This window comes from Epinephelus moara, chromosome 18, assembly GCF_006386435.1.
Source record: "Epinephelus moara isolate mb chromosome 18, YSFRI_EMoa_1.0, whole genome shotgun sequence".
In the NCBI taxonomy this organism is placed as follows: Eukaryota; Metazoa; Chordata; class Actinopteri; order Perciformes; family Serranidae; genus Epinephelus; species Epinephelus moara.
In genome coordinates this window covers 30,133,006-30,155,368 of record NC_065523.1, presented here as the reverse complement: position 1 = coordinate 30,155,368, position 22,363 = coordinate 30,133,006, and the positions used below count along the sequence as shown (strand labels likewise).

The following is a 22,363-nucleotide window of genomic DNA, read 5'->3' as shown; positions in this document are numbered from 1 at the left end:
TTTACTTCCTGGATTTTTCCCACATGGAAATTCTGACCAATCAAGAGCAGCTTTCTCGCACAAGGCATTTGATCTGGTCTGCTTGTAAATGCTGCCGTGAGAACATGAACCAACTCTAGGCAATTATGCAACTTTGTAACAAAAGTAGTCCCTGATTCAGACCAAAGCAAGACAAATAAATATTAAAACCTAATAATGTGGGGCTGTTGAGTCAGCTCACGTCTTATATTCAGAATTTCTTGCTAATGTAGTATGGGCACTTCTCACATCGACAAAATCCACATACTATGCAGTGTGAACACACTACATACTCAATTTTATGCCAACTTAGTATGAATAGTCTGCTAGAATGTGATTTCGAACACATCTTATAGGTTGTGTAAAAATGTATTTCGTTTTTCTTCCTTCTGTCAAACCTCAAACCCCTTTTTTACTGTTTCTGTATTTACCACTGTCTGCCTTTGTAATGCATTGTTCTCCACACAGTTCTCTACAATCCTCCAAAGATGTTACCATCAACCAGGCAGCCTTGGCCGTAATCAGCATTAGTTGAGGGAGCTCTACCCTCAACCCAGTGGACAATGCTGCTCCCGCAGTCTTGTATAAAAATGCACACCCACCACTTGCCTAAAGGACCGTTCAGGCTAAGCATAACAGCAATTAGCTCATTGTTTTAGATTGAAACAGGAGGCGTCTTTGCTTTGCAATCACCTTTGCATGTCAACAATATTAAAATGAGAGCTTTTACACACTCACACAGACACACCGCTTTTGCTTTTTAGATTACAACAAGGATTCAGTCCCTCTCTCGCATATAGTTGGCTGTTACCTGCAGCTGACAAGATAGGCGGGAGGGACAAAATGATTATACTGATTTTAGATATTCTTACTCACACCCACTTGTACACAGTGTTAAATATTATCAACTGTCTATCCAACTCTGTATGATGCTCCCCTTCTTTTAGATCCTGCTTTTCCTTCCTCTCACTTTCTGTCTTTATTTGGGACGATAACATTGTGTCTCCAAAACTGTCTTATTTGATAATCATGCTTATTGCTTGCTTGTTCATTAGGTGACACCGTAATATGTACACTACTCTACACACAGCAGATTATTTCATGTTCACTCTTCCATAGGAGGCAGAGTATAAATACATTCCTTATTCTTATCATTGTAAGATCTGTTATGTTGCAAGTCACAGGGGAACTGCAAAGAGACATGTACTGTACATATGGCAATGTAAAAATACATTAATATTAATATAAAAACAGGAACATATATATATCCACACAGACATAGTTAGCCAGCGATCATGCAGTAATGTAATATTTATGAGCAGTGGAGTGACTGGCGGGTTGAATCACTGCCTACATACTGTACAAAAGTCATTCATAGGTCATGTCTCTAACCGTCGGTGACAATGACAAGTACACAAACCGGTTTAGTACAGTATATACACATAACTAACGTCAGCATATGGCTTGCATCTTTTAAACTCTCCATTGCAGTGTGTATTATGTGTGTGTGTGTGGCGGCACAGTTCACATGACAACTGCCCCAAGACTTGGTACGTGTGTCTAATGCGTATGTGTGTACATGTGTGTTTCCTGAGTTCTGACCCTCATATATCAGGGCTAGAGACAGAAATTACCTGTCAGAACAAACTACCACCACCACGCCTTTCACACACACACACACACACACGCACAAACACACGCACAAACACACATCAACACACTCACAGACAGACACACACTGATAAATAAGTGCTAAAGTCTTTTAAGGCACAGTTTTCACCACAGCAAGGTGAGCAGAGCTGTAAATCTGCCATGACAGAACATTCTCTTAAGGGGGGGATATTTCTCTTGTTTCTGACACGCACACGCACGCACACATGCACACGGCATATTTTAAATGGAGCACAGGTTGTCACTTGGTTTGATTGCTGCACTGGCCGGCGCTCTTAGTTGGTCATTTGTCTCCTGTTTTTTCATTTTATTTTATTTTTCGATTACTCTGCAAAACATATTCATCTTGGATGTGTCACGGCGGATTTATCATTACAGCTGTCAGAGGCGAAGTGAGTGAGGTAAAACTTAACTGAAAGGCCCACACTGCACGGAACCAGTCGCCAGAACTGTGGACTTTTCTGTCATTTCAGCACCATCTATTAATTTTATTCTCTTCAAAACAAGTTTTGTTCTATTTGCGACATGTTTTGGCTCACTTGAGGACAAAGGCAGCATCCACTGTAAATCAAATCGCTGTCACAAATCACAGTTTAGTCTGAAAGGCGTTCGAGCAAAGAAACACATAAATATAAAACTGACGCCAGCCGGATGCTTATAAGATAATGCTGTTATTGACGTCTTCCTTCAGTGGGCCCACTGAAGAACTAAAAGAGAGAATAAAATACTGTGACCCTCTGTAAACACTGCAATATGTCACACTGGTGCTCTACATTTGTACATACAGCCCATCTGCCTGCCTGTGTGTGTGTGTGTGTGTGGGTGCTTGTGTGTGTGTGTGGGTGTGTGCGTGCTGGCCATGTCCTCCTATATCCCCTGACAGCCGTTGATGGTCTAACAACCCACACTGGCCCGTCGCCCCGACCTAGCCTTGACCAATCATGTTTCTCGTGTCTTGGCCCTGAAGCCCTATTGGCTGAGCTCTCTCACCCACAACAGAGCCATCTGTGGCCACTCATCACCTGGGTAACAACCTGAGGCAGCAGAGCATGCTGGGAACAAAGTCAGCTGGCTCTGGATATTCGGTAATTCTCTTTAGCGTAGCTGTGACAAAAAGGGAGCTATATTAGTGCGGAATTGGTATTTAAAGTCCTATTGAGGGTTATCAAAGCTGTAATCAATCATACTTTATTGTCTCATTGCACAAAATGACCATAATTTATGAGTGGGGGCTCATAAATGTTGCCGATCGATGCCAGTCACTCCTCTGTTACCTCAGTGACTAGTGAAATTTCAAGCCCTTTAAACAGGCAGTGTTGGCCCAGCCCTGTTTTTACAGTGAGCGCTGTAATCTCCCAGCTCCCCCTTAACTACCCACAATGCTCCATCCACTTGGTTTCATTTTTGCAGAACCCAAATAAAAAATGATCCAAAGTGTACTGATGCATGTTTGGCTGGATATTAGTTGGACAAATAAACATCCTGTGTTGTAACGTCAGCCACATCAACCAAATGAGTTTCTGGTTGATTTATTGACCAATTGAAAACGTTTCTGGCCGATAAAATGTATAAACAGTTGCTGTGAGCTGAACTCGCAGGAAAACGTTGGACTTGATTTACTAAACTAATAAAAGTTAAAGGTCTAGTGTGTTGGATTTAGTGGTATCTAGTGGTGAGGCTGCAGATTGTAACCAGCAGAAACCTTTTCCGTGTTGCAAGCATGTAGGAAAACTATGGAGGTGGTGACAAAATGCAAAGGGCCAGTGTGTGGTTTGTCTGTTCTGGGCTACTGTAGAAACATGGCAGAGTCCTTGGAAGAGGACCTGGTCTGTACGTAGAGATAAACAGCTCATTATAACAAAACAGTTTTAATTACGGGTGATTATAAACTAATAAAAGCACATTTATGACTATTATATTCCATATCTGCCAACATCTCCCCCTAAATCCTACATAATGGACCTTTAACTAACCTAGTGCACCATCCACTTGTTTCTGCAGAACCCAAATGAATATGTATCCAAAGTTTACTGAATACTGATATGAATTTGGCAGGATATGAGCCACAGAAGCCAAAAAAGTTTCTGGTTGATTTATTGGCCAATTACATGAAAATGTTTCAGGCCGGTAAAAATGTATAGATGCTTGTTTCCAACCAACCTCAGAGGAAAATTCAATTTACTAAACTTGTAAAGTTTAGCAGAGGGAATGGACCTGTTTCATCTCTTAGCGATTTGTTTTCCCTCTCTCCTCCTCTTTTCCTCTTTGTTTAGTCTCTCATCCCTCTATGAGAGATTGTCATCCAAACCTTAAGTTAAAGGTCTAGTGTGTAGGATTTAGCAGCATGTAGGGTTGAGATTGCAGAACTGAAACGTCAGAGTGTGCCAAGCATGTAGGAGAACTACAGTGGCAGCCACAAAAACGTGAACGGCCCTATCTAGAGCCAGTGTTTGACCTTTACATTCTTGGCTGCTGTAGAACAACAGCCCAGTTTCCACCAAACACTTTCGGTATGGTACCTTTGGAACCAAAAGTAACCCTTCAGACATGGTACCTAGACCCTAGCGTTTCCACTGCAAACAGTACTCTTAAATGTGGGCGGGGTTGTTGCAACTCACTGCTCCGTCCAGCACTCACTGTATTTCCTCATTACCAGTGACACAGAGGGAAGTCTGCACCTTGTCTATAAAGAAGATAAAACAGGCTGCAGTGAATCCCTCGCGATGGTATATTTGAAAACATCCCATCGAAATATCCCATGTGCAAAATATCCCATATCCAGGTTTGTGAATTTAGTCCTTCTGAGGCAAGCTCAGGGGTTTAGTGTTGCCATAGCTCACAGAAACGACACTCCGCAACGCATTTTTTTTCCTCGAATGAGGATTAGAATATATGCAATTCACATAATCCAGTCGAAATTAATATATATAAATGCTTGAAGATCCACTCATTACTTAAAGTGTTTGTCATATAACACGAAAACGGGAAAAAAGCATACCGAACTGTACTGTACTGTACTGTACTGTACTGTACTGTACTTTTTAGAAAACTCAACATAAGGCCTCAATTGCTACTTATACCACCTGATTTTTTTATTTGGGGGTATTTTATGCATCACTGTAAGGACAGTACTGGAGGTGTGTGTGAGTGTGTGTGTTTCACAAATTGACTGCAGCTTTTTGTTTTCTGTGGTTATGTCCCTAAGTTTGTTCAGTTTTGCTCAAGAAAATAAACAGAAAATAAAAGTTTGTGAGAGCCTTACCGTCGACCAGACTGATTTACTTTCTTAAAAGGGAAACGTTCAGCTTTGTGTCACCGCAGTGTGGGCAGTTTGTCGAGAACAATGCTGTTTGGCTTCTCTCCGTGCCATTCGGAACTCCCCGTTCATCCACCAGCGGGGCTCATCGAGTCCTGTGTCATCAGGCAGACTTTAGCCGGCAGATGAACGGGGAGTTGCAGGCGCCGGCAGCCCGGAGGGAGGCTAAAGTTAATGCTAATGTTAATGTTACCTTCTGTTGGGTCTGCGCCATGGACTGGAGGCTTTCTGTTGGGATGCTGAGGTATTGACGTTGTGCTCCTGTGGTAAGCTAGTCTGGTTTTATAATAGACACACTGTCCCAAGTTTTCATTTCTTTGTAGCTGAAAAAAATAAAATAAAATTTGGACACTTTCTGTCACTTTTCTGGCCTTTTCACTTCTCGCCATTTTCTCTCTTCATTTTTGCAGTCCATGCCATCAAATTACATTTTGTATTTTGAGCATGGATGTGTATGGACGACATGAGGGGTCTTCCCCATGTCATGTGTCCAGCACAGTGTGCCACAGTAATATTCATCCATGGGTAACATAGTGGCCTGTATATAGTTTTATGGATTAAATGAAGCTTTGATGCAAGTAATTTGCATCAATTCGTAATTTTAATAATCGAGTTACTTGAGGAATGGTTTCAGCTCTACATAGTTATAAATATTATACACTATTTCTGCCAGTAGATACCCATAAATCCCACACCCTAAACTTTTAATATTTTCTAAACTTTTGAGATGAGCAATAAAATTTCAACCATCAGATAAGCAAATCATGAAATTTGTCTTTCAAAACTGTTTAGTATAGGACAAGTTGTTGATCTTTAACTCTAATTATTTTAGCCCAATTTCAAGCCTTTATCTGACACAAAAGCAAACTCATGAATGGTGACATGATTACTATGGAGACTCACACACTGGATCAATTCCCAATATTATATTGATTTACAGTGCCAAAATGATGACTGTTAAACACCAAATACGTCCTTATGCTTTTGACTGTCGCTAAATTTGCTCCTCCTCACAATCATTTTCTCATTTAAGCATCTCGTTGTTGCACAGCAGACACAGACGGCATTTGGGATTTTTGTTTTTGGAAATACATTTTGGAATTACATTTTGTCATTTGGATTTAAGAATCCTAATTTCACACTCCATTATTTAAAAAAAACAACAACACTGGGATGTAAACACAGGTTGTGTGTGTCTCTCCCTCCTCTGCCAGATGGAAAGGCAGACAGAGCTGGCAGGACCTGCAACATCTCCCACTGGCTGCCGGGGAGCGAGCGCATGATGAGAAGGAGAGCAGAAGAGAGTGAACGGGCGATGGAGGACTAAATGAGAAGAGGAACAGAAGGACTCATCAAGGAGCTCTTCAATTCTGGAGAGCACTCATTTGTAGCGGCTTCCCGCTGTTACCCCAGTCTCAGTTTCTCCCCTTTCCCTCTTTCTTCGCTGCCTAAATCACAAACTCCATCCTCAACTCCCATTCACCTCTTTCATTCCCCCTTCTCTTTCTGACTCCTACACTTCCTCTGAGCTCTAACTCTGAGTCCCTTGTTTTCTATTCAGTAATTGCATCTTTCTTCAATCTCGATCCGAAACGCAGACTTGGTGGAAACTTGGAGGAAGTCTCTAATTACTAGGGGTGAAAACAAACAAGGCTGTGGCAGGAAGCCATGCATTCAAACAAACATCCACACTGAGATTTCTGTGTGCATCAACACAGCCACTCGCTTTATAGTATGCTATAAGAATATACAAACCTCATGAAATCTTTTGGAATTCCGCCGTCTCTATTTTTCTCCCCTCTTAAAAGACACATAGCTCACTGTGTTTCTAATGATTATGGGCATGAATGCCAAAGAAACACATCCACACACTCCTTCTTTACTTACTTATGTAGCGCACTGGGAGGCAGCTTGGTTGTCTTCTCCATCTGGCCGTAACAGGACGTCTTGGCCTCAGGGATGTCGCCATACTCCTCCAACATGGCTGCCGCTGCTGACGTTATGATCCCCAGACCATCCCGAACTCGCGCTTCCAGTGGGTAGTCCCAGTCGTCGTATGACACCGAAATCATTCCCGGTGGAAACTCGTCGGGCGTTATTTCCGGGTTCCCAGTGGTGAGCGATGGCACAATCCAGATGTATCCGAATCCGGTGAGGCCCAGGGAGCGCGCCTCCTCCAGGATGTACACCGCCTCGTCCTTGGAGCAGTAGAGCAGGACCACTGGGGACTGGACCTTCTTGAGCATGATCTGAGAGCGGCTGTCTTCCTCCACTGCGTCCAGAATGATGATATTCTGCAGGTCCCAGCCCACAAAACTAAAGCAAGGATAACGAGGACAGGAGTGAAATGTTAATATTTAACTAATAGACTATTAACTTTGCTCAGGTGCTGGCAAGGGCGGTTGTAATTATCCATCATAATTAATATCATTGTTAAGTGCAATGTGAATGCTAATAGGTGTAAAGTGCTTATTGTCAGGGGAAACACATTAGGGCTAAATGGAGAATGCAAATGCTAAAGCTGGTTCTGTATAATGATGCTCAGCAGGTTCCAGCCCACACAAGCAAAGGACAAGGGGAACAAACACTGGCCTCTTAATGTGAAAGGGCCCGTGGTCAACGTGCTAATTGGGGACAACAGTTATCAGAAAAAAAGTGCTGTCATCAACATGGAACGCAGCTTCGGTCACACCTCCTGGACAAAAAATAGGCTCATTAATATTTCATTACTTCTGCCTGACCATGTGGCTGAATAGAGATCCTCTATGGAGGGTAATGCTCAAAGCAACTGTGAAAGAAACGAAAGCGAATTTCTGCAAACCACGGATATGTTACATTTGCATTATCAAGTTTCTAAAATGATGTTGACGGAAGGTATGATGGATGGCATGACATCTAGGCAAGATACACGACAAGCTGCAGACCCCTATTTGAGTCTAACAAACTACAAAAACAGTTGTTCTTTAGCAATTTATCGCTACATTTCCAGTGGTTTTATAATCACCAAAGGTGGGTGTTTTTGGCAACCCATTGCTGTGTTTCCATCAGGGATAGTTCGACAAAAATCGGTTGTTTTTTTACTGAGTTATTGCTGCGTTTTCTGCCAGGATAGTGCACCAAAAGCAGTTGTTTTTACTTAGACATCGCCCTTTATCAAGCCAGGATTGTGCTGCCAAAAGTGGTATTTTAAGCCAAACCATGATCTTTTTCGAACCATAACCAAGTGCTTTTTAACCACGTTAACCAAATGGTCGTTGTAACATAAAGAAACAGAAAGTTTCAATGTATCCACTACATAATAACATACAAATGTCATGTATCTGTGGTTTGCAGACACACATAATGCGAACATTTATTCGGCATTTGAGTTAAAAGGAAAAATATCATTAGAATTTCAAAGCAGTTTTTTTAAATCTAGTTTTGTAGCCAGAGTTAAAAGTAACAAGTGCTTTTAAAATGATAATGCATTTGTAGAGTATCTTTTCTCCATCCTGTGGGACTGGTTGTTCTTTTAATATCCAGCAGGTCCCAGTGCACGGGGCTAAAGAGCAACAGAAACAGAGGAAATGGTGGTTGTGTTCGCAATTAAAGAAAATAATGTATCATTAACTGGTAGAATGCAGGAGCACAGGCCCTTAATGGCAGAGCTGGCAGAGTGTGGGACAAACACAGACGCGCACACACAAACACGCACTGGAGACTGAGTGTGACATACAACTGGGAAAAAAGGGAAGAGGTTAACCGTTGTGAAAGAATCCAACAATAGACAGGTAGTGTAACATGAGAGTGATTTGGGACTTGATGACCACTTCTTGCTGTTCAGAGTGATAATGGTCTACAAGTCCCAGATGACAAAACTAGTAAAGAGAGACAATGATACACAGAGATGCATTCAAGGGGTAATAACAAGTATGGGAGAATGTGATACTGCAGTGTTCAGGAAGTGCATTTCTTGTTTTCAAGCCGTCCTCTTTATTAAATCAACCACTGAATAGTCATACCGATGTGGGTGTCACATGCAGATCAATCACCTTGGTTAGTGTGTGCGAGACGATCCGGACCATACAGGTCGGTGAAAATGTGTCCAATGCCTGAACAACCACTCCCCTCCAAAAACTGGTCTCTTAAATCTGCAGATTATACTGACGGACACACCACCTACCTGCTGGCATTCATCTCCACTAGAAAGCCGATGTACGTTGTCATCCACAAAATATATTCCCTCATCTCAAGTCATATATCTGGGCCTGTATTTCATCGAGGCTACTGCAAGTGCCTACAGTTTCTATGGCCGGGTCAGCCTTGACTCTCCGAGATGACCGCTCCAATTCTCTGTTGTGAATGATGGAAGTCCATTGGTATTAAAACTGTCTGCCCATGACTAAGTCACTGCGAACCAGCTGAGTGCTGACACAGGAAATCGACAACGGGTAATTGCAGGTAATTGGGCTTATTATTTCTCGTTTCATAAATGATGACTATTATTTCAACATTGAGTTGAACATCACTTCTGGAGGTGGTGCGGATATTGACATCTGGGATGTTAAGTTACTTTTCTTTATTACAAATCTGTAGCACCGTGGAGCTATCTTTCACTAAAGTATTGTCAATGCATTTAGGAGGAGTGGATATTGATTGGAAATAGAAGCATAAACAACAGGCTTGGATTTGCTTGATGGGAAAATGTGTACAGGATCTGATTCCTATTTGGGCAGATTAGATAAAATGTGACACATTTTCAGTAGCTCACGCTTCCCAGTTTCCTGAATGCAACACCTGTTTGAGGGACAAATTCATAATCTCATTCAATCAGCCAGTTAACCATCTGTTGCCACTCTACGTGTAATTTAAACAATTGTAACCAGTGTTACCAAATACAGACACGGGCAGAGAGTGTTTGAATCACTGTTTGGTTTGACATAAAGAGTAACTGCTAATGAAAAAGACCCTCCTCAGCTGGGTTTTAATATATCACAGGTTCAAGCGCTGGCCTTTGCCAACATCTCAACACTGCTGAACATGGATCATTAATTTGACATTTTTTTGCCAAAAATTATGGCTTGCTGTTCTCTTCAGCAGTTTTCTCTCTTTCTCTCTGCGGAGAGCTACAGCATCAGTCAAAATGACCTAAAGGGGCGGCAAACAGCCAAACTGCATGTGTAGTAAACCTACCTGTCATCTACATTAATTTTAAGAATGCTGATGAAATCCTTTTAGTGCTGGCTGCCTTTGAAGTACATACTGTATGAGTGGAGCAGATGAAAAACACAAGGCCAGAACACTGTGTGCAGTAACTCTTCTGGAAAGTAAACTTTTCCCATTCTCTGGGGAAATTTGCAGTGATAATGGAGAAGATTACACCCGAAATGGGGAAATGGGCTTGGAGAAATGCCCGGACCAGAGGCGCATCAACTCTTTAGGAAGCATAACTACAGTGCATGTTATCTTCAGTTTTTCTTAGTGCAAACTGTTGGCAATGAAAGGTGATTTCAGGAGCGATGATGCAAAGGGTTAGGTGAGGGGGAGTCGAAGGGCCCATTGCTCATGTACTTCACAGCTCCTCCATTAAGGCTTTATTTGTTTAATATAATATCATTTGGAAGTTGTTTATCTACATTGCAAGGTAATGTGTTATTCTTGCAGGGTTCAGCAAGTTTAGCGAGGTCTTTACAGTCTTGTGTAATAACCCTGCAACATAAACCCAAGAGTATAACGGCCCTTTCCTCATATGATTGTTAGCCATTTCAGCTGGCGGCATGACTCCAGGGATGACGATGTCTGTCGGTTGGTCGGTCGGTCCAGCAATTGGGTCCGGACTAACAATATCTCAAGAACAATTACATGGATTGGCATAAAATTTGATACAGAGATCTGAGTTGCCCAGAGGATGAATTCTAATGACTTTGGTGATCCCCTGACTTTTTATGTTACGCCTAATGGCGCCTTAATGCACAGGCTTACCACGGCTCAAGTCCTGGGCCCTGGGCCTCTAGGTGCCTCACTAAATCTGAGCTGAAAAAAATGTTAAGGACGAGGTAAAGGCAGGCAGATGGAGGAGACCACGAGCCGGTAAGAGAGCCCTCTGCTGTACTAAAGGAGGGTGGAGGACTGTGTGGTGATGAAGAGGGAAGAGACAAAGTGGCACTTCTTGGCCATCTGCAGGCTTTTCATTGAAAAGACTGATTTCTCCATGTTGCTGCTGTGCACACAGGCCTACCTGGCTGATAACCTGGCTTAGTCTTTACTTTTTGTTAATGTGTTGTCTTATATTGATGAGTTTCATATTCTGTTTACGAATTAGGAGGGCACTTCATTTACTATTTGTCGTTGTCTATTGACGGGGTGTCTGAATTAATGTTGCTGTGGCATACTGTTGAGGGAGGGAAGTACTCCAAAACAAGCACAGCCCCGCACCTAAAGTAATAATAAGGCGCCTATGCTTGTGCCACTGGCAGAGTAAAGTTTTTTACTAATCCACTAAAATATCTCAACATCTACTCGGTGGAAAGGCAGGAAACTTTCGAAAGAGATTCATGGTTCCCAGGTGACTTCGATTTCCTGATTTTCTCAACTGCCACTATGAAGTTGATTCTCCAAATAAAAGGGAAGTCTGCCACATGGTTGTCACAGCTGGCAATGCAACTCTAGCAGCAAATGCACCCACACCATGACTGGTAAAGTACAGAACTGATTAGATTTAATTAGTTCTTGAGTTACATCATTTTGCTGCTGAGCCATCTTGTTGGTTCCCTTTGAGGGGTAACTCCTTTGTTCCCAGGGTCCTATGTTCCCCAGTTCTAAGTAATACATAATGGGAACCTTTAAAAGATGTTCCCCAGCTCTGTATTCACTTAATATGACATGGGCTAAGGTTAGGACTGATTGATTATTCAAATAAAAAAGAGGAAGGAAAACAAAAAATGAAAAAGGAGATAAACAATTTTCAATCAAAAGTGGTCGACGATTGCTATTTCCAAACAGTTTAAAGAATAGGAAAGAAGTTTAAGGCCAGGTTAGGTAATTTATAAAATATCTTAACTTGAAATAGGAGGTTTAATGTGTAAACAGAATACTGAACTTGGGAACATAGGATCCTGGCAACGCAGGAACCTGGGAATGTAGAAACGTCGAACGTCGGATCCTCGGAACAAAGAACCTTGGGAACTTAGTATTCTGAAAAATATGAAAATAGGACCTTGGACACAAAGAAAGAAACTTAGGATCCTGGGAACACAGGGCATTGGGAATTTAGGATCCTGGGAACATGGGACCTTGGAAACTTGGGATCCTGGGAAGATAGGGCCTTGGTAACTTATGATCCTGGGAACAGAGAACCTTGGAAACTTAGTATCCTGAAAAATATAGAACCTTACGAAAATAGGACCTTGGAAACAAGGAAGCTTGGAAACTTAGGATCCTGGGAACATAGGGCCTTGGCAACTTAGCATCCTAGAAAAAGACGAACTTTGGAACATGGGACCTTGGAAACATAGGATCCTGGGAACATAGGGCCTTGGGAACTTATGATCCTGGAAACAGAGAACCTTGGAAACTTAGTATCCTGAAAAATATAGAACCTTACGAAAATAGGACCTTGGAAACAAGGAAGCTTGGAAACTTAGGATCCTGGGAACATAGGACCTTGGCAACTTAGCATCCTAGAAAAAGACGAACTTTGGAACATGGGACCTTGGAAACATAGGATCCTGGGAACATAGGACCATGGGAGCTTAGTATCCTAGAAAAAGAGGAACTTAGGAACATGGGACCTTGGAAACTTAGGATCCTGGGAACATAGGACCTCGGCAACTTAGCATCCTAGAAAAAGACGAACTTTGGAACATGGGACCTTGGAAACATAGGATCCTGGGAACATAGGATCTTGGGAACTTATGATCCTGAAAACATGGGACCTTGCGAGCATAGGACCTTGGAAACAAAAGTCCTTGGGAACACAGAAACTTGGAAACTTAGGATCCTGAAAGCATGGGACCTTGTGAACATAGGACCATGGGAGCTTAGTATCCTAGAAAAAGAGGAACTTAGGAACATGGGACCTTGGAAACTTAGGATCCTGGGAACATAGGACCTTGGCAACTTCGCATCCTAGAAAAAGACGAACTTTGGAACATGGGACCTTGGAAACGTAGGATCCTGGGAACATAGGATCTTGGGAACTTATGATCCTGAAAACATGGGACCTTGCGAGCATAGGACCTTGGAAACATAAGTCCTTGGGAACACAGAAACTTGGAAAGTTGGGATCCTGAAAGCATGGGACCTTGTGAACATAGGACCATGGGAGCTTAGTATCCTAGAAAAAGAGGAACTTAGGAACATGGGACCTTGGAAACATAGGATCCTGGGAACATAGGATCTTGGGAACTTATGATCCTGAAAACATGGGACCTTGCGAGCATAGGACCTTGGAAACATAAGTCCTTGGGAACACAGAAACTTGGAAACTTGGGATCCTGAAAGCATGGGACCTTGTGAACATAGGACCATGGGATCTTAGTATCCTAGAAAAAGAGGAACTTAGGAACATGGGACCTTGGAAACTTGGAATCCTGGCAACATAGGGCCTTGGTAACTTATGATCCTGGGAACAGAGAACCTTGGAAACTTAGTATCCTGAAAAATACAGAACTTTATGAAAATAGGACCTTGGAAACATAGGACCTTGGCAACAAGGAAGCTTGGAAACTTAGGATCCTTGGAACATAGTGCCTTGGTAACTTAGGATCCTGGGAACATAGAACCTTGGCAACTTAGCATCCTAGAAAAAGAGGAACTTTGGAACATGGGACCTTGGAAACGTAGGATCCTGGGAACATAGGATCTTGGGAACTTATGATCCTGAAAACATGGGACCTTGCGAGCATAGGACCTTGGAAACATAAGTCCTTGGGAACACAGGAACTTGGAAACTTAGGATCCTGAAAGCATGGGACCTTGTGAACATAGGAACTTGAGAACATAGGACCATGGGAGCTTAGTATCCTAGGAACATAGGACCATGGGAACTTGGCATCCTAGAAAAAGAGGAACTTAGGAACATGGGACCTTGGAAACTTGGGATCCTGGGAACATAGGACCTTGGGAACACAGAAACTTGGACACTTAGGATCCTGGGAACATAGGGCCTTGGGAACTTAGGATCCTGGGAACAGAGAACCTTGGAAACTTATGATCCTGAAAAATATAGAACCTTATGAAAATAGGACCTTGGCAACAAGGAAGCTTGGAAACTTAGGATCCTTGGAACATAGTGCCTTGGTAACTTAGGATCCTGGGAACATAGGACCTTGGCAACTTAGCATCCTAGAAAAAGAGCAACTTATAACTTTGGACCTTGGAAACGTAGGATCCTGGAAACATAGGATCTTGGGAACTTATGATCCTGAAAACATGGGACCTTGCGAGCATAGGACCTTGGGAACATAGGACCATGGGAACTTAGGATCCTAGGAACATAGGACCTTGGCCACTTAGCATCCTGGAAACATAGAATCCTAAGTTTCCAAGCTCCTGACAGCATGGGACCTTGTGAACATAGGAACTTTGAAACATAGGACCTTGGGAACATAGAAGCTTGGAAACTTAGGATCCTGGGAACATAGGACTTTGGGAAATTAGGAACCTGGAAAAATAGCAACTTGGGAACATAGATGCACTCCCTAGTTTAAAAGTAATCAGATATTCAGTCTAAGATAAAGTAAAACAGTGGAGAAGAGTATAACACAGGTGTCTAGTTGATCCTACCTGTTGTCCACGGTAGTTTTTAGGATGTTGATGAACTCCTGGTAGCCAGGGAACTTTGACGTGACAATGGAGAAGATGTGCCAGTCGTACTCCTCCATGATGTTCAGCATCAGCAGAGCCTCCTGCTGGATGGAGGCACCGAACTGGAAGAATGTTGACTTCACATCCTGAGAAAGGAGAATGGGGGGGGGGATAAAGGGAATAAGGAAAGGAGGATGAAGTGAGGGGAAGAAGAAATTTAGTTTGGGATTCATTTGGATTTTTGTCATACTTCCCTTATTAGTACAACAGCTATTCAAAGTGCATCTCAGAAATATCAATCAACAGAGCATTTAAAATTTGGCAGTACACAGACAGTCTCTCACACTCACACACACACACACACACACACACACACACACACACACACACACACACACACGGATCGAGAGTAATAAGCGTCTCGTGGAGGAAATATATGGATGAGGGGCTCAGAACAATTCAATTAAGCTCAAATTGGATTGGTGCGGTACAGGCGGGCTGCAGAACTCTGTGGGCCTGGTTCTGGGGGAACGAGGGTTACATTCACTCTGAGTCACTCGTATCCACTCCATTAAACCTGACTCAGAATCATTTGCCACTTAATTCAGCCAAACTGAGACATGGGCTTGGACAGAGCAGACAAGCACTATTACAGGTGGACAAATTAACTCTATTCATTTATGTTGGAGGTTTAAATGAGGCTATTAAATGAGGTGAAATGAGTCAAAATAAATAGTGATGAACAGTGAGGAAGAAAAAAAGAATGTGGCATCACAAAATGTGTGGACTGACGAAGCATTACCTCGTCTTTGATTGTTTGATGCATGATTTGTTGTGTGTGTGTGTGTGAGTGTGTGTGTGTGTGTGTGTGTGTGTGTCTGCGTGTGTCTGTGTGTGTGTCTGTGTGGATTTCTGTTACCTTGAAATGTCAGAGAGTTCACACATGGCTTATCTTGACACCACTTGTCTTTGGCACTCTAATTATGATAGACTTGCAGGTTGTGTGTGTGCACATCTTCTATGTGTGTGTGTGTGTGTGTGTGTGTGTGTGTGTGTGTGCGTGTGTGTGTGTAAAGCTGCTACCTGACACCTCAAAAAAAAGGACAAAGGCTAAGAAACACAGAACAAAAGGTTGGAGCGAAAGATGTGAGAGAAATGAGGAAAAAGACATTCTGCCCAGTGTCACTTTGCAAGATCACACCTGCTCTTAAAATGAACAAATGCATCCCACACACACACACACACACACTCACATACGATGTTGCACAGAAATGAGTGCACTATATGTACACACTGCCTGCAGCTGCAGCTACAGGACTTCATCCACAGTGTGACTAAACTTGAAAAAAACGAGAGTTGCCGAGTTGGTGTGTGTGATGAAGCAGCAACTGTAATGCTAGGAGCTATAATACTGTGTAGTGTAATGCTGCCTAGCATTAGTCTCAATCCTATATGCTGCAAGAGTTGAAAACACATCTTGAAGAGGCCTTTTGCCTATGAAGAGACCTAATGTATGGCGGCCCTGAGAGCTCAATGCACTGCATATTAAGAAAACACAAGCCAACAGACACAACAAAAGGCATATAAAGAAACATCTTCACCTATTTGCATGAGGCTCACAACATGATGAAAACTGTTTCCAGGAAACACTAAAAAGCAATGCACACAGCTGGGAGACGTTTCTGATTGCCATGGTTCGTCGCTTACAACGTTATTAAAGTTGGCTATTGCATGATTCAGACAATATTATAATAATGAGCAAAAAAGGCAAGTGCAGATATCTGCAATAGTATCTGAACCGAATGATCAGACTTCCAACACCACTAAAGGCCTCTACACATGATCAGCTGTAAAACCGCTTTGCGCTGGCTGTCCCATTGTTTGTCTATGGAGAGGGCGGCAACGCCTGACAAAGCGGCACCGCTACCCTTGGCGTCGCGCACCGCTCAGATTTTCCGCCCGAGCGCTGCGCTCAGAGTTTAAATCATTTGAACTTTGACCACGCCGCTGCGCCGCACCTGGTGGTGAGCGAAGCGCGTTGTTCTTATCATGAGAAGGCCGCTTAATGGATAGTTGACTTTAAAGGTTTTTTAAATGTGTATTTTTGTGGGAGCAATATGAACTCACAAAATACCAACAAAGGACATATTCCTACACATATTTTCCATATTAAAGAGAGACATACAATGCAGATATTCTGAATTCAAGCTTCTCTCTTTCACCAAACTAAGACTTACATTAGCTTAATTGCTTTTTTAGCTCATGATAAAACTTGCTTCATTCTTTAAAAAAAAAAAAAAAAAGAACAAAAACAAAATAAAACTCAACAAAACCGTCGTCTGCTTTTCCAACAATAACTAACTCTGGTTTGGTCAGAATAAACCCTCAGGTTAGAAAATACGCTGCTTTTATCTACTGACACTCTGCCACTGCTGGCCGGCTGTTTACAGTCCTGTAATGTTATCCCCACCACCTGCAGTCTATCAGCTCAGCTGCCTGTTCCACCAGTAAAGACTGACCTCTGGTGGTGCATGATGTGCACTACAGACAATAGAAAGAGGAGCATCTGTATTTTACATACCCTGGTATAATGTAATACAGTGATACCGCCCAAGCCTATGCTGCACATATGCTTTTAAACTGATGCTTACATGTACTGTCAAATTAGTGAAAATGTTTCTAAATGGTATGCAAATCGGTGAAGATTTGTCTTCAATTGCTTGTGTTGTGTATATATATGCACGTTTGTAAATTGCAGTAAGTTGAGCTCTCAGGGCCACCGTAGGTATGCTTATATGAAACTTTCCAATTTAATTATTCCTATTAGATTATAATCTTTCAATACTTTTTCTTTTTTTTCTTTACATACCAGTAGTGTACTGGTCTGCTGGTAAACTATATACTAGGGCTGGGTATCGACACTCTAAACTGTTAAAGCTACTCTTACCTTTCTTGCATTTCACACAGCACTTAGAAAAAATCTGAACATCCACAACTCCCGCCTCCCTCCAAAGGCCTACTCCCCCCTCCTCCATTACGTCTATGATAGACGTAGGCGTTGGCATTTTAACATTAGATACACGGAAGAGGAGAGCGAGTGTAACGTTACAACCAAGAAAGTCAAAGGCAACCCCGGAGTTTTAAAACTCAGCCGGAGTCAGTGATGACTGATGAGTTTTAGAATAAGGTTACAGTGCTAACGTTAGATAGTAGCGTTAACGTTACTACTAAGTGGAAACGTGAAGATAATGTTAATGTTTCAGAGGCTACACTACAGTAGGCTAACGTTAGCCATTAGCAACTGGATGCTGTGTTGTCATAACGTTATAGCCTATGTTACATTGGGGGGAGTGTTATGCGAGCAGTTATGTCAGTTGGGGGCCTCCATGTGGGGAAGACAGACAAGACGCTCGACCAATCATTGCATTGGTCGGAGTTTTTTTAGAACCATATGAGAATGGTACAATTACGAGTTTTTATCTCTGGTGGAATTCACTTACATTTTAGTGTGCCATCAGCTCATTAATAGCATTTTAACCTAAACAAAGAGAAGCGTAAAATTTCCAGAAAGGTAAGTGTTGCTTTAAGGTATCGACCGAAATAACCCAGTGTCACGTAAACTGAAACTCCTTCAGTCAAACAATGTCTGCATTCAATCATTTATGTACCCAGATCTAGAAAAAAAAGGCTATTTGTATGGATTTGATCAAAGCCAATCATCGCAAGCATTTTTTCGTTTAATGGGATGTGTGATTGGCCTATGACGTTGGGTGTATTTGATTGAGTTGTTTGTGCAGTTCTTAATGAATATTTTAATAATGTGAACACTTTCAAAATGTATTTGAGTAAAAATAATTTGGATGGGGTGGAGTGGTGGTGGCATGTGTACAGTGCAATTTTCCTGCACAGAGAGTTTCACTTCTAAGAGTAGGCCTAACCAAACTAAGTGAAGAGGGCATTGGGGGGATGAAAATGGACACAAGTAGAAAGCAGGGACTGCGTGTAGTGGATTGTATTTGTTACCATATCAGTGCGCTGTATGTAATTCCATCGCTATATGCATGACCTAGCATTTCATTTTCCACTGTGTTGATAGCCTCTGAATGATGTGGGTGCTCGCTGTTTGCATTATTTGTGTGAGTGTGGCTGTGTGTGTCTCTTCCCCCCTATATCAAGGCTCTTGAGTGCTCTTTAATGGTATTGTATCTGTATGTGAGGCCGGCTCACTCGATACTCAGACTCAAGTGCTCTTCAGAGGCTCTCTGCGCAGCCTGCTGTGTGTGCATGTGTGTGTATGCGTGAGTGTGTTCTAATGGGGTAGAAACTGAAGCAATGCTTGAGCATGGTGGAACAGGAGGGAGGTCATGCTATAAGACGTGTCACTTCCTGTCTTCATCAGAGCAGCGGCCGATACTCCCACACTTTGCAGTGATATGCGGAGGACTGAGAGCAGCACAGGGCCGGTTATGGGATGCATGGAGCAGAATAAGGAGGCAGATTTATATGTGTGACTTTGTACGAAACTGTGTATGAAATATTGTTTTTAAAGTGTTGGGTTTTTGCCCTCAAATAGTAAGTAAGTAAGTAAAGTTTATTTATATAGCACCTTTCACAGATACTAGATCACAAAGTGCTTTCCAGTAGACAAAGCAAGTACAACAATATAACACAACATTAAAAACAAAGCACAAAACAAAGCAAGGCAAAAGACAAGGTGTCTGCAAAGTGCAAAATGTAAATAAAACATTAGATAAAAGAAAAATAGTAAGAGATTGATGAGGTAAAAGGAGTTAGTTAACCAAAGGCCTGGCTAAAGAGCAGTGTTTTCAGTTGTTTTTTAAAAGTGTCACATGACGCTGCGGATCGCAACGAAAAGGGGAGGGCATTCCAAAGTTTGGGAGCAACCGTTTGAAATGCTCGGTCTCCACGAGTGACGAAACGAGTACGTGGAACTGACAGTAGGAGCTGATCCGAGGATTTTAGAGTGCGACAAGGAGTGTAAGGTTGAAGGAGGTCTGTGATGTATGCAGGGGCTAGACCATGTAGGGCTTTAAAAGTCAGGAGCAATACTTTAAAGTTGATTCGGAATTCTACTGGAAGCCAGTGCAAGGAGGACAGGATTGGAGTGATATGAGCCCTCTTATTGCTACGGGTTAAAAGCCGAGCAGCAGCATTTTGGATAGTTTGGAGACGGGCCAGAGAGGATTTATTCAAACAGGTAAAAAGAGCATTGGCATAGTCTAAGCGAGAGCTAATAAAAGCATGAATGATCATTTCCAATTCAGCTTTGGACACAACTGACCTTAATTTGGCAATGTTCCTAAGTTGTGAGAAACAAGATCGGGTGAGTAGGCTGACGTGATTATCAAATGATAGGGCTTGGTCGAATATGACACCTAAATTACGAAGTTTGCGTTGGACACAATTGGTTAAAGACCCGATACAAGACTTCACGTTTGAGATTACAATGTCTGGGGCAACAATTAGAGTTTCTGTCTTTTCATTATTAAGTTGGAGGAAGTTGTCCGACATCCAGATTTTTATGGCCTCCAGACAATCAAGTAAACTAGATAGTTTGTGAACCTCTTCATGTAAAAATGAACAGTACAGTTGAATGTACAGTTGAAATATTTCAACACTGACATTTACACCTGGCACCTGGCGACAGAACAGCTGGCTCACATGTGGCTTCAAGGGTTCCTTTGATTTGAATAATAAAGGTTTTTCTTGTGTTGTCTGTTTAACCAGTGTGCTAAACACTGCTCATAGATGCAGCTTTTCCTCTGTTTATTCCAAGCAAACGTTTGTTTGACTTTGCATTTTCGCATAATCTAAAATGTTTACAGGAGGGTTACTGGTTTAAGACATAGGGGATTTCTGTCAACCCATATAGGGGCATTTAATCTTTTAGTTTACCAAAAAAAAATCACCAAATTTCAAGACACACAGCGTTTTTGGACAGAGACAATACATTGATGCCAAAGGCAGCATTTATGCAAAATTAATTTAGCAAAAGCTAACACTGGTATGCTTAATCTCTAAAGAATTCTGTTTCAATATTATTTTGGCAACATTTCACACGTCTCTGTGAGTGTGTGCGTGCGTGTGTGTGTGTTTGAATGCCTGCCTGCGCCTGTCTGAAATGATTCACGCTCCAGGAACCCCGGGAGAGGAAGCCAAATTCTACCACACAACGGAAATCATCCTTTTACCAAAATAATTGCTCCGCTCTGGTCTCAAATGAGACTGGGCACGTGCCTGCGCTCATTTGCGCGGGCCAAATAGTGCCTCTTTATTTTCAACAGGATCTCATCGCGTCACGAATCCGACAGAACCCAACGGGACTGAGGAGATTCGTTTTAGGTTGGGCTGAATATTCTCATTTTTACACCATCAGAAAACGCTGCTTGCCACGAGAAAATGGCGAGCCAGGCTTCAGTATTCTGTCTGGAAAATGGGCAGTTTAGGTCGGCCTTACCTATAATTCTGAGACCAGAGGCAACTCTATTGAACACTTGAGTGAAGCAGACTCTTAAGGACGCTGACAACAAAGAAGTGAATAAATCCTCACCTCTCTGTCTTTATTCTCGCTCTGCTGCTGAGAGAGAGAAAACAACCGCAGCTTCAATCCTGTTTCTGTCATTGGACGTCTCTCTACTTAAATATCTTTTTCCAGGAGAAACAAAAACAGAGAGAATGGAATCACAGTCCCCATCATCGTGTGTGCGCTTCTTTGTTGTATTTCATAGCCTGATTTTGTATGTTTTATTATTGCTCATTACATTAATTTTATCTTCAAGGTTTTTATAATGAATATGAGTGAGACAGAGGGAGGCAGTATCGCAGAAAGGAAGAAGAGATATTGTTAACAAAATAAGAGATAGAACCTAAAAGAAACGCTGAGTAAAAAGGAAGGCCATGATAAAGAATTAACAACAAAAAAAACAAAGAGAAAGCAAATTTATTTGAGAGTGGCAGGCAGAGAAAGTTGCATAAAGACATGAAATTAGAGACAAAGAGGGAGGAAAAGAGAAACGAGAGATGAGCAGAGCAGAGAAGAGACTGATGGAGTGACTAAGCGGCGTATGATTGTTTCTAATTGGGACGGCTCGCAATCCGTGACATCAGAAAACAGCCAATCATATCCTCTCATTTCACCCTTGTCAAGTGTGACATGTCTCTTCTTTCCACTCACACCTTCAGCAAGTGGCGCCCGCACATACAAACACACGCGCGTGCACGTACGTAAACGAGCAGTCTGCTCTTCCCCTCATGCTCTGTCTATCACGTTCACAGTCTCCCACTCTCAAATTTCCCACTCTGTTGCATGCACACACAAACAGGCGCACGCACACGACCGCAATGACGCACACACACACACAAACAAGCACCTGCCCCGCGGGGCAGGACAGTGTGTCTAAGTTGAGATAGAGGGGAGTTATAAATAGTAGTCCTCATATCCTCTGCTGCTGATAGCATCATGCACTGTCTGGTCTGATGACACGCACACATGTACAAAAAAAAAAGAAAAAAGAAAAAGAAATCAAACACACACACAAAAGCAGATGAGTG

General features: G+C 42.2%; 1 protein-coding gene across 1 annotated transcript in view; it reads right to left on the bottom strand.

Annotated features, from left to right (window-relative positions):
• Positions 1-22,363, bottom strand: part of grin2aa (glutamate receptor, ionotropic, N-methyl D-aspartate 2A, a) — a 224,547-nt gene that overhangs the window by 72,264 nt on the left and 129,920 nt on the right. Inside the window, exons 4-5 of the mRNA XM_050068570.1 lie at positions 14,771-14,937; positions 6,893-7,321 (exon numbers count right to left, since the gene is read on the bottom strand). Coding sequence (XP_049924527.1) covers positions 6,893-7,321; positions 14,771-14,937 — 596 coding nt within the window. The remainder of the gene's footprint in view (positions 1-6,892; positions 7,322-14,770; positions 14,938-22,363) is intronic.